The sequence below is a fragment of the Trachurus japonicus genome, chromosome 4, assembly GCF_045865225.1.
Source record: "Trachurus japonicus isolate A0001 chromosome 4, Traja_1.0".
In the NCBI taxonomy this organism is placed as follows: Eukaryota; Metazoa; Chordata; class Actinopteri; order Carangiformes; family Carangidae; genus Trachurus; species Trachurus japonicus.
The window spans coordinates 25741038-25753794 of record NC_140910.1 but is presented as its reverse complement, the minus strand read 5'-3'; the positions used below and the strand labels follow the sequence as shown (position 1 = coordinate 25753794).

At 41.7% G+C, this 12757-nt stretch overlaps 1 protein-coding gene across 2 annotated transcripts in view; it reads right to left on the bottom strand.

Annotated features, from left to right (window-relative positions):
• Positions 1-6283: 6283 nt before the first annotated feature.
• syde2 (synapse defective 1, Rho GTPase, homolog 2 (C. elegans)) overlaps positions 6284-12757 on the bottom strand; it is a 45476-nt gene continuing 39002 nt past the window's right edge. Inside the window, exon 8 of one of the 2 annotated variants that reach the window (XM_085774962.1) lies at positions 6284-8478. In XM_085774962.1, the coding sequence (XP_085631088.1) occupies positions 7715-8478 (764 nt within the window). In that variant the 3' untranslated portion in view covers positions 6284-7714. The remainder of the gene's footprint in view (positions 8479-12757) is intronic. The other variant, XM_085774963.1, reaches the window with a different exon arrangement.

The following is a 12757-nucleotide window of genomic DNA, read 5'->3' as shown; positions in this document are numbered from 1 at the left end:
ACTCCGCAGGGAAAAATGAAAAAGTGTTCTTTCCAAAATGTCAAGCTTAGGTGAGACGAGGGAGCGAGACAGTGTGCACCGAGGAGGCATCACCTCAAGCAGCAGGCAAACTAAGATTTACTGCTGACAGCTGGATAATGCTCCCCTGACAGGAGGCAGACGATAGTGTAGGCTCCAGTAAAATACTGTATCAGTTCATTTCCTCTCCAGGGAACAAAGATATCATCATGCTTATTATGAGTGTGATGTTGAAGACTGTATGGGGGTTGAATCAGGACTGAAGGTGTATAGCTACCACCTGCAGGTTTATCAAACCAATGAGGCCCAAATCTTCTCGCTGAGCCCGACCACAGCTGCTGTCAAGGACTTTATTCAGTCTCACCTTTCACATTTTTTCTCTCGTATCAAGCGGAGCAAACCTTCACCCTCATCCTGTCTTCACGCTGAAAGGAGATTGCTCTCTTCTGGAGGAGCAGGAGGGAGTGAGGTGATGAGCAGCTTACCTCTAGGAGGGATTAGCCTTATTAAAATGAAATAGTCTAGTCCTGAGTGACAGAGCAATGGAGGTCGAGGAGCGAAGAGCCAGGGAGGACAGAGGAGAGGGCCCTACGTTGTGTGAGGCCCGGCCCCTGGAGGATCTGAAGCGCCGCTCCTCTGTGTTCTCCTTCCCTCCATTCTTCACTTTCACCTCTCGCTCTATCCTCATCTTCTCCCCCCCTCCTTCCCCACTCCTTTCCTCCGGGCTGTTCTCTCATCATCGACGCTGATCTGTCAGCAGTGCGTCAAGAGATCTGCCCCGAGGCTCTCAGATGAGCTGCCAAGTACAGGGGCTGGACCGCAAGGGGAACAAAAGAGTCCCCCAAAAAACACAGCAGAAAGGCTTGGACCTTGGTAAAATGTGTTTAATAGCCTTCCCACTGAAGGACGCTGCATGTATGGAATGTGTGCCCAGGGTCACTGCATAAAGGTTCCCAGCAATTACTCAGGCTTAGCTCTGCCATGTTTATAAGGAGTGAATGAGTAGTGCACTGCAGACCATTAACCAACCCAACCTCCGGTGAAAAATGTATTTTTAAAAGCTTGAAAACACTGAATATGACTTCATAATTTATAACGTATGCATGTAGTTGTGATTTAATAAAAAAGGCCTGCCACAGTGTTATGATGTGTTGAAAGAAGAAACATGGTGTCTCCATTAGTAACAAAACAAAAAAGACAAAGTATTGTAAGTTATTATTTACCGAATTTGGACTTAAAACTCTGCCAAATCTGCTTCAGGTCTGTGTGGTTGTGTTTTGATTAAATTTGATTGACAGTGGCCTACCAACATAAGCAAACAACCCACCAACATCATCAATCAAATGTTAAATCAAACTCTGATCTGTGCTCAGAAATATGTGACAACACCGGCTTATTCCACTGGAGCCTCACCCTCTTCAGACCAGCACAGGCAAATAACACAGATACTACAGAGGGAACTTAGTATAAAACCAAAAGTGTTGTCCATCTGGAAGAAAAAACTGTAGTACCACAATTATGTTGTGGCAGCAAACATAATCGCTGGCTGCATTCATGAGGTTCAGACGTACAGTTTTCCTAAACAAATATAAAACGTCCATTTATGAATTCCAATGGAAATGTTTGTAGGTGGAGGTGGTCGGAGCAGACGAGACAAACACAGGATTGTGGTTTTGGTTGAATGTAAATAAACATACGTCTCAAGTAACAACTAACTTTTTCCCTATTACTGTAAGCTGAAACAGCAGAAAATGATCAATGGAGCACAAAATGCATTTTTCAACTTCTGGCAGAGCTGTGCAGGTAGGTTACACACTGTACAGCAAAGGAGGGTGTTACTTGCTTTATGTCCAACATATTTTGAGGGGTAGCCTATCGATAATTTTCCAATATCAGCACAACTTACAGACCTTCTACCTCGTAGGTCGTCAGGTGAACAGCAACAACCAATCGGGGAAGATGGTCAGGAACAAAGGTGTTTTCAATGGACTCACTCATCAACTTATTTTAAGTGCATGGTAGTTCATTAATAGAGCTACAAACATTATTCATTTTCAATGTGCCAAACACTTGTTTACACTTTTGACTTTTAAAATAACTGTTTGATTTTCTTCATCTTCTTAGACTCATCTTATGTGTATTTGTTAGTGTTAGCTTCTCACACCTGCTACTTGGTAAACCTGAAACTGAGGACAAATACTCTCCACATCCTCAATTGGACATTTTTCGTGGGAAACACAGATTTCTGTGCTTATTTCCTTCGGGTTTTGATAAATGCTGCTTTTTCCTGTTCAACAAAATCATCATGCATCAGATATTTTAACAGCTGTTGTTCTCCACAATGATATATGTATGTCCTCACGCAACAGTTACATTGCCAAAGGATCAGTCTGCCTTTTACTGCCATGGTTAAAACTACACAACACTAAAAAAAAAGTGAAGTAACAAAGACGGTGTGTTTGTGTGGTTGGCTGCTCGGCTGCTCGGCTGCTTGGCCCTGATACCGACTCAAAGGTCAGCAGAGATTAAGGGAACAGAGGAGGAGGAGAAGAAGAAGGGGAGAAAAGGTCTGGTTTCACATGCAGGTGGCTGTCAAGGATGTTTACCTAAAGAGACCCATATCTCTGCTCTCTCCCAAATTAGAAATGAACAAAAGTTCAGTTGAGTTCACGCAGTCAGACAGCCCGATATCAAGTGGCGACCCTGACTATCCAAACAGGCTCCGTGGTATTATGTCTACCTCATCTTCATATGGGATTTCACTCTTGCTTTCATTGGGACTGAGGGAACTACTTTGCAAGTCAAACGTGGATACTTTTTTGATGAAAGACAAAACTGACCTGTTGCGTTTCGAGTCAGCACCTGAAGCTTTTTTCCAGATGTTTAAAGACGGAATTCAAAAAGGAAGAAATAAATATTAACTGGTGGAGTGGAAGACCTTAAATAACTGAGTATGACAGGAACATTTTTCTCCATATTTGAAATGATATGTTCAAACTGTCTAGGAAATATTTCGCTGTCTCCACATAAATTCCAGTCTGAATGTTTATGGAAGTTTAGGACAGGTAGATTTTCTTCTTTTTACTTCAGTGGCGACATAAAACATGGCTGCAGGGTGCATGTAAATTTAGTGTGTACATTCTGTACCCTAAAGCTTCCTCATACCTGTGAAGAGAGCCATTAAAAAGATGATATGAACTTGCAGTAGTGACATCAAACAAGGCTTTAAACCATTTAGTGCTGAAAGGCCCGCGGCTGCACTGACTTCTCATGCTAAGTGCCAGAGATGTATATCACCTCAGCTGCAGCAGCAGCAGCCACTTGGGCACAATCCTGAGCTCATAACATTAACTGTTTCAGCTAACTGCCTTGGAGTCTACCTGTGGTGCACAAAGTTAAGTTTAATTGCGTAATTCTCACAAAATGTTGCTGGTAATGTTGGTTTTTGGAGCCACAGTCACAGCGCAGCAGTGGATTTTACTGGACGGCAAAATGCAGCTGCATCCTGGGAATGTCCCTGAAGCTGAAAGTCGTTCTGGGAGATTCCCACAAGCCAGCAAGGGCAATTCCCCGACTTATTTATCTGTACTCTGCTGAGGTTGGGTTACGATTGCTCCCACAGCAAAGAGACGAATCTACAAAAACAGAAGAAAAGGGTCCATTTTCCTGAAGTTAAGGTAATCTGTTCCCAATGGTTTTCAATAAAACAAAAACAGTCTTCAGGATTGTTTGGGAAAATGCGGCTGCAGGACTGAGTCATTTCACCAACAGCGATATGTCTGCTGAACCGCATGCAGATTAGCAGATAATGCATTAAAAATGTCCAACCAAAGTTTTTTATGAATGTATTCCAGGCCTGTTCATGTGCGTAGGAGTGAGAAGACATTAACTGTGCATGACCACAAATCTGACAGTGCAAATCTGAACATGTTGTGCAAAGCTAATCCAGTATAGCAAGCATAATAAGTCCCTGTCACTGGTAAAAAAAAGACACACAGACAGGCTACATGTGAATGTAAAATAATATACTTTATTATGACCATACATTTCTCAGGATCAATACAAAGCAATTTTCTGTTTTGTTTAGCGATGCTTTTCACGTGGCTTTTTTCTCTCCAAAGGACAAAGAGGACAAGACAGAGAAAAAGTAATGCAGGTGTTTGCTGTCGACAGAGGAATGCATTGATAATGAAATTGGATGTTGTGTCTCTAGCCCCAAGGCTGGATCCTTGAGCAACAGATGATCTGACAGAACCGCGCTGCCTAAAAGAGGCTCCATGATGAATTTAGACTTCTTATCATGAAAAACCACAAAAAGAGAAGAAAGAAAAAAGACATCTAGCTTCAATGCTTCCTTTGAGGGCTTCCTACTAAAAACATCAGATCTTTAAAAAGAAAAAAAAAAGAATCTTCAAATTTCGATTAAGGATCTGAAAGATATCAAAGTCTGGCCGACACTCCACACTGACTTCTTTAAATGAGGCCCTGGTTGTTTTTGTGTTGCCTGGGCAGACAGATGGTTTCAAAGGAACCCTGCTGAAAGTCGCTTTTCACCAGAGCCGCTTGGGCTGACAGCAGCAGCAGCAGCCACAGCTTCACCAGGAAGCAGTGGGATCATGAAGAGATATCATGCAGGATGGCGAGAGAAAAGTGAAATTGTCTTATTTTGTAAATTCTAAACTTTTTTTTTATGATATTGACTCAATGATATTTTTGTGTAATCAAGTGTTTGTGTAATATCAATCCATGTTTTCACAAATTCATGCTTGTAGCCTAATATTAGGCCCTCTTAGAACCATGACCATTACAAATTGTGTTTTTTTTCTCACAATTTTCTGGTTTTAACAGACCAAATAAATCAATAGAGAAAAAACTTGGAGAGAGTCAGAAGTTGCACCAAACAGGGTCTGTCTGCCTCTGAGTCCTCTGGAGAAAAAGCTTGAACAATGCAATTACATCTGTCTATTGGAGGTACAAGGTGACGAACAAACCAGCATACATAACAAAATATTCTTTTTACACATAAATATCAAATACAAAGGCAGATGAGAAGAAGCCTTGTTTATGTCAGTAAAGCTTTTGACCATGCAACGTTCAGTACCTTAAAAAAAAAAAAAAAAACACATGAACACAGCTTAGTCCACCAGAGACACAAAACAATGTCAAATATATACACAATATAACAAAAATAACAATATCACTTTTTCTGCAAGAGCACGATTTTATCATATATTTTACAGCTAAAGTTGTACCATTAGTCCAGCACATTAAGATGTGTACAGGTAGCTTGAAGGGAGGAAAAGCGACTATTGCTACAAGTCAACACTACGAGGTCATCGGAAGTACTTAAATACGCCATTGAAACAGAAGCTGTAAAAATAATATACTCCGAATACATTTATATAATTATATACACATACATATAGGTTAAATACTGATCATTCTGAATCCCTGGATTGCTGAAAACGTCCTTTGTCGATTTAGGCAGCTAGCTATTTAGTCGCACTAACTGAAGCCCAGCGCTGACAGTTCCCATCGCTGCTATGAAAGTTGTGCTTCACATTCGGGCTGTTTCTAGTTCACGGTTTTTACCAGAAACTGGGAGAAGAAGCAGAAGGATTTTAAAGCAACATAGTTTGATATTGTGGGGATAACAACGCACATTCAGGTTCTTTTCGGGAACAGTTATATGAGAAGATCTAATATCGATCTGTAGGCCAAACGCTGCTAAATAAAGAGCCTGTAAAACCACAAGTTCTCTTCTTGTGTCTTACAATAATAATATGTTATTGAGTGTAAATTTTTACTTTCTTGGCAAACTGAAATTAAAATTGATTAAAAAAAATAATATATTTATCGAATCACTTTTTAACTGAACATGATATTTAGCTGTTTCTGATACCTGTCTTTATGCTAAGCTAAACTAAGTTAGCAGTCTTCAGGCTTTTGCTTAGTATTTAGCATACAGACATGAAAGTGATATTGATCTTCTCATCTCACTTTGGGTGTGAAAGTGAAAAAACAAATTTTCCAAAATGTTGAACTTGTCCTTTCAAGCCTAAAACTGAACTCATGAATACCATATGAAACGTGCGTTTTCTCTCTTTTTTGTTGCTTGCTTAAAATCAAACACATCTCTTACTGTACACTTGTGAACAGAGATAAACAGAGACACAACTGTTAGTCACCTTATCTCAACAGTAGATGGGTGTCTAGACATTGAAAAATATTGATCAAAGTAAAATATATTTCAACCCCATATGTCTTTTATGGGCTAGTTGTATTTTAGAGGAGGTTTCAGTGGCGGCTGCCGCGGTCCACAGCCACAATATTTATTTTACTGCATGATCTATAATGACAATCTACACTACTGCCTGCCTCATAAGTGCATTATTGTTGTACAACATTTAGTGTTTCATACCTCAATAGAAAAGCTCTCTGCTGCCTTAAACAAGGAAATCCACCTTGAAATAATAAATTCCTCCTGAAATCTTGGTTTGCATTTAAGGAACGCTCTGTTGATTTAGTATACTCATCAACAGGAGTTCAATATGACCTTATGAAACAGTTAAATCTACTGTGGCTGAAGGAGAAAAGGCAAAATTGATCTAATTTAATAAAAAAGATAAAGTTACAAAAGAGAAACTGGATGAAGTTTGAAACTCTGGAAACTTTTTTCCCCTGTTCAGCACTAGAGACAAATGTTCTGGTCAATATCAGTGGGATTCAATAAAATATCGGAACATATTTCTTCTGCAGCCAAAAACGACAGAGGGGCTGCCTCCGACCCACCGGATGGTTTTGTTATCTTTGCACATTTTTATATTAATTTAATTACTTAATTACATATTTTTTTGCTGGAAACCACTTCTTAATTGAAAGCCCTAATGTATCCCAGATTTTTTCCTACCACTGAAAGGATGTGGAAAATGTCCCACGTCCAGATGCTGCCTCAGATTCTGCCAAGAAAGAGGGGGAAACTCTGGAAGTACTGGGACGTTATAATATGAAAATGGAGGATAAAGAAGAGTGGATAAATGTAATCTATCAGTAACTTCAATCTGCATTAGTAGAGCCTTATAGTGCCCAGAGTTGAGCCTTATTCTTGTGTAAAAACTCACAGAGGCCGTCCTGTTTCGATGCTTACACCGTATCAAGATCAGAGGAGGAGATGCATTTTATTCCAGGGTGGATTCTCATCTCGACGTACCACCTTCACACAATTAAGGCACCTTTTAAACCCCTGAGGGGTCAATGGGTTCTTCTAATAAGAAGAGAAGCAACAATAACAACATGGAACACAGAACTGGACTGAAACAAACCAACAACAACAACAACAACAACAACAACATGGAGTAAGACAGTCGACAAAATAAAAAGGGAAAATAAAAACATTAGGAATGTCTATGGGTAAGGTACAAACGTCAGAAGTGCCCCGTTACAATTTCTTCTTCTCATCTTCGTCATCCTTTCGTTTTTTTTTTTTTTTTACAGCAGCACTGCACGCCACATTGCCATGGTCACCTCGAAAGATCTCCGCGGCAACCCTGTGGCTGTATCCTGAAGCACCTTTGATCGGTAAAGATCTTCCCCAAACCTCATCAGGCTCTGTGAGAGTGTGTGATGTGATATATGTGTGTGTGTGTGTCTGTGTGTGTGAGAGAGAGTGTGTGAGAGTGTGTGAGTGTGGTAGGAGTCAGTATCCGACGTTGAGCTTGTTCTTGTTGAGCTCTCTCTCCAGGTTTCCTATCAGAGTGTCGATGCTCTCCTGCAGGTCCCTCAGGTTCACTCTGTTGCTCAGCACGGGGCTGATGTCCTGGATCTTCATGTAGGCCTGGTACGTGTGCTCTTTGGGCAGCCGCGGCGGCAAGATGTGGTCGCACACCCTCTCCTCTTCCTCTTCCTCCTGCTCCTCCTCCTCCTCCTCCTCCCCCTCATCATCTTCTAACGGCTGCCCGGTGCCTGAACTATCATTCTCTCCTTGCTTCTCCTTCTCGTCTGTCTCCTCCGTCTCCTCTTCCTCCTCCTCCTCCTTCACCACCTCCTCTCTTGGAGGTTGGTCCTGCTCGGCGGCGGGTTCGTACGCGGAGCTCGCAGTGACCGAATTCTGCGCTTTATCCTCCTCTGCGTTGTCATCAGACTTCCCCTCCTCGGCTGCCTCCGTGTCCTCCGAGGGGACGTCATCGTAGTCCGCCTCCTCTTTGCTGGGGGGCAGCAGCAGCAGCATTTCAGAGGGGAAGTAGCTCTCGCCGCACCGGCTCCAGTCTCCAGCGTAGCGGTTGCTGGGGCTGTCCAGACGACCCGGTCTGGGCCGCAGGACGCCCGCTATCTCCGCCTCGGTGAGGTTCAGGACCTGGGGGCGCTCCTTCCTCCGCCGCAGAGGAGGAACGACCAGGAAGTCCGACGAGGCCGGCGCCAAGGAGGCTGAGAGGGAGTCTGTGGGTCTATGTGGGTCTATGACTGGAGGAACAGAGAGACAAGAGACAAAAGACAAGTTTTAATTTAATTTAAGTTAATCAAATGTGCATTATAAAGGCCAGTTGAACTAATACCCTTAAAGGAATAGTTTCACATTTCGGGAAACATCTCAAAGGAGGTTAAATCGAAAGCAACTGGACTTAGTTATTTGTCTAGGAAGACGTTTCACCTCTCATCCAAGAGGCTTCATCAGTTCATGTACAGATGAGAGGTGATGATGAGAGGTGAAACGTCTTCCTAGACAAATAACTAAGTCCAGTTGCTTTCGATTTAACCTCCTTTGAGATACTATGACCTGGACAAATGAGAATATGCACAGGCTTATTTCGGGAAACAAGTTTATTTGCTGTTTTTGCCAAACATTAGCTCCTCAGAAACGCTATTTAAAAAAAAAAATCTATTGAAAGGATATTTCCCAAATTGAGCAAATATTCATTTAAAGGGTTAGTTCACCCAAATTACAGAGGAAAACCATGATATTTTCTCACCCCAGTGGTGTCCAGCCATGCAGATGCTTTCAAGTTTTGTTTGCACATGTTTTTGAATTGTCTGTCCTTGATATTTTCTTTTTAATGTAGGTTTCCATTGCTTTGAATTTCACAAATGAAATTCTCAACACATCTGAAAACATGTGCACAAAACGGAAACTATCTGCAGAGGCAGAGCTCATCTGCAAGTGACAAAATAGTCTCCCTCCTTTTTTTTTGTAAATTACATGAAGCTTTTACGTGTTACATACACCCCTGTCGGTAACGTTGTGGTGAAATCATGCCTCAGAAACAAGAACCAACCTGACACGTTTAATTCTCTACCATTATAAAAAAAATACTTCAGATTCTTTTGCCACAGAAATTTAAAATAAGTCTGCAGTTAAGTTCATGAACCCTCATATCTCAAACAGGTCCAGCCAAAAATAATTCAGATACTGTATGAACATGCCATGCCGTGCTCACAGTCAAAAACCATGCTGAAGCCAACACACCAACACACTCTGTGACTTTGGTGCCAACCTTGTACTGTTTGTTATCATCTGTTGACTAAAGCAGTATTGTATTAAATCAACTAAACTGAAACTATGTTTGGACGTTACGAAAGGATCATCTGACTGTGCTACAGAAAGGAACAGTGAGCACTCCAACACAACCAGCACAGTCCAGTTTACCTGTCTCTCTTTATCTCAGTGTACCTACACTTGTTGACACCTCTAGCTCTCCCTTACTGGATTGGACAGGAACAAAACAAAAAACAAAAAAACACAAAAAGGTGTAAGAAGTTAGGGTGTTCAGTCACATAGAAGAGGAACAGCATGAAACAAAAAAGAGTTTGATTATGTCTCTGGGGGGGGGGAAGATTTTACATGTTTCATAATCAGAAATACTGATGAGTTATGATCCACGTCGAGTCCAGTTCAGTTCACCAGGAGTGGCAGGTGCTGATACAAGTATTTATGTGCAGCGTTTGCACGCTTTGCAACTCCCCTGAGGTTAAAGACTCGAGCAATTATCACCCTTAAAAAAACAGAAATTATCCTCCTTTAAGAGGCACCGTGTTATTTCATTTCAGACATGATTCACTGATGGCACCATTGTTGGAGTTATTAGCTGTCAGCAGAGAAAATGAAGGCAAACAGAAACACTGCACCTTGACTTACAATAGGAATAATGTGCTGTGTGGGCTCATTTTCCCCTCAGTCTATTCATCAGGAAATAGACTTTCATTTAACATAAATCATGCTGGGATCAAATCTATTATTACCAATAATATATTCTATTTATTACAAATAAATAGAATATATTGAAGATTTATTTCTTTCATTTCTCTGCTGTGTTTGAAAAGTAACAAAAACAACATTTTTTTTTTTTACTGATGAGTCATATTCCTGGTTGAATTTGTGCTGAAAAATGAAAGCATGCAGTTGAGGTAAGGTGCTAAACAAAGAGCAATGTCTGTAAAATAAACCTCAGTGGGTCTTATGTGGGTTGTGCTTTGAATGTGGTGATGCTGCTTGATTTTTAAAGCGTTACCGCACAACAATAAGAACCTAATACAAATCAAATGCAGTGGCACGCTCACCACAAACACACACTCCTCTTCTTCCTGTCAGTAAATATCTGCTCACACGTACAGTTGGCACGCTGCATAATTCACACTCAACTCAACAACACCTCCTCAGCATTTTTAGCACACATATGCTCATGCTCTCTCACACTTCCTGGGAATAGTAGTGCCAGTGATTTTATGCAGAGATGCCCCCCCCACCCAACCCCGCCCTCCACCCTCAGTGCTTGTCCAAAGACATGCACACTTGAGACCTGATGCCTTGGAGGCCAAAGTATGTGCGATTGTGCGTGAGAGGCGTGAAGAGGCGGCTGGAAATATCCCATAATGATTGTGAAATGTTAGGGTGAAGCTTCAGGGGCTGAGGGCTAAGGTTAAGCCTGGAATGTCTTTAATTATAGTCCCGGCCGTGCTATATGCTCTGAGCGAGGATAGCGGACAGACTGGAGGTGTCAGCGGGGGTAAACAAAAAGGCCTGAACCTGGACTATGACCTGGACTGAGAGCTCTGACAAGGTTATTATTATATTATTATTATATTTTAGTTTCGTTGTGTTGTCAACCCATCCTCGCACAACTCCATCAAGAAACCCTGTTCTGGTCTTGCATTGTTGCATCTTCATCCATTGTATCCATCCATAAATAGTCTTTTTTCTGTTGTTGTTGTTTTTTTGTTTTTATAGTAGTGTCATGTTAATTGTCTCTCTTTGTAGTTTTTTTTTGTCTGTTGGTTTCTGTTGGATACGTATATGTGTTTGTTGTATGTGTTTTTCCTGTTTTATGAATTATGTTGTTATGTCCTTGTGTTCATTTTAATGGCTTTTAACACCTTGCCAGGAGGACTACAGTCGGAAACTAGCTGTTGGCTAACACTGGCACCTTTACATTTTATTATGTTCATTAATTTGCATTGTCCTCCTTAAATAAATAAATAAATAAATATAAAATATAAATATAAATATTACAGATTGTTAGAGGCAGTAGCTGCATCAGCATCAGGTGCAGACGGGAACTGATGAAATGATGTGATCAAACAGCAAACTTCCTCCCACCTTCCTACAGTATGTCAGTGTCAACTTCCCTGTTGAGCTTTTTTAAAAATCCACTTGTGCTTTCACTACTTCACTTTCAGCTACCTGCAATTATAGGATTGACAAACGCTGACTTATTCAGTCTCTCTCTCTCTGATGCACAGTAAGGGTGGAGGTTGCTCCACTGCAGTGGTTTACACAGAACCGGTTCAACGTGGGAGTTAAACTCAGAGGGACAGACACAGTCACGGTGTCAGTGCTCCGTCAGACATCCATCGATCAGCAGTTTTTTGTTTTTTTTTAGAGGACTTAGAAAACAGTCTCTCTTTCTGTACCTCCTGAAATGAGGAAACACAGAGCTGACTGAGACTCTGAGATGGCTGCATGTTTAAAATTGGATGATGTTTATAAAAAGTGGTAGGCTAACAACCCAAAGAGGTTAGAACAGGCAAAGTGCCAACAGCTGCACTGCAGGATTTTGTCCTGAGAGCACTAATGGATTCTTAAATGGCAGTATCTGTTCAATCTGTGCGTAGGCAGAACATACACAGCTACATTAAGTGACATTTTGGTTAATTTCCTCACGCCGCTGAGGCTCGAACGCACTGATTAGAGAGGAGGTGAACAGAAATTCCTAAAAAAAAAAAAAATCGAGCCCAACAGTTTAGAAACATTTCAACTTCGCCGCTGTGACCAATATAAATGTTCCATCGTCTGCTGCTCTCTCATCATTCTCAGCTCCCTCCTGAATAATCTCTGGATTCCTTCATGTCTCACACTGAGCAGACAGCTGCAGCTGGCACGGAGCAGCTGTGCAGGCAGACAGATGACCTGTGCTGTTGAGCGAGGCTGGTACTGGGTGTCTGTCCTTGGCTTTGCCGATTTATCTTAAAGGCAGCGGGGCCACGCCTTGAAACTTTGGTTTACATTAGGGTTTTAGTGGCTTTGGCTCTGATTGGCTCAGCCCGCCAACCATGAAGTACTCTGTGGAGGGTTTTCATCTCCTGGGAGCCAACAGATGGTGGCCAATAGCTATCAGCTGTACTTGTGCCAGTGTTGGATGACCTCAACGATCAAAGCACGACCGATCCCACAACAGTCGCTTTGTAGAGCTGAACCACAGAGCTGCTGCTGATCTGTACGAGCCCCTGGGGCTTTAGACAGCTCCCGACA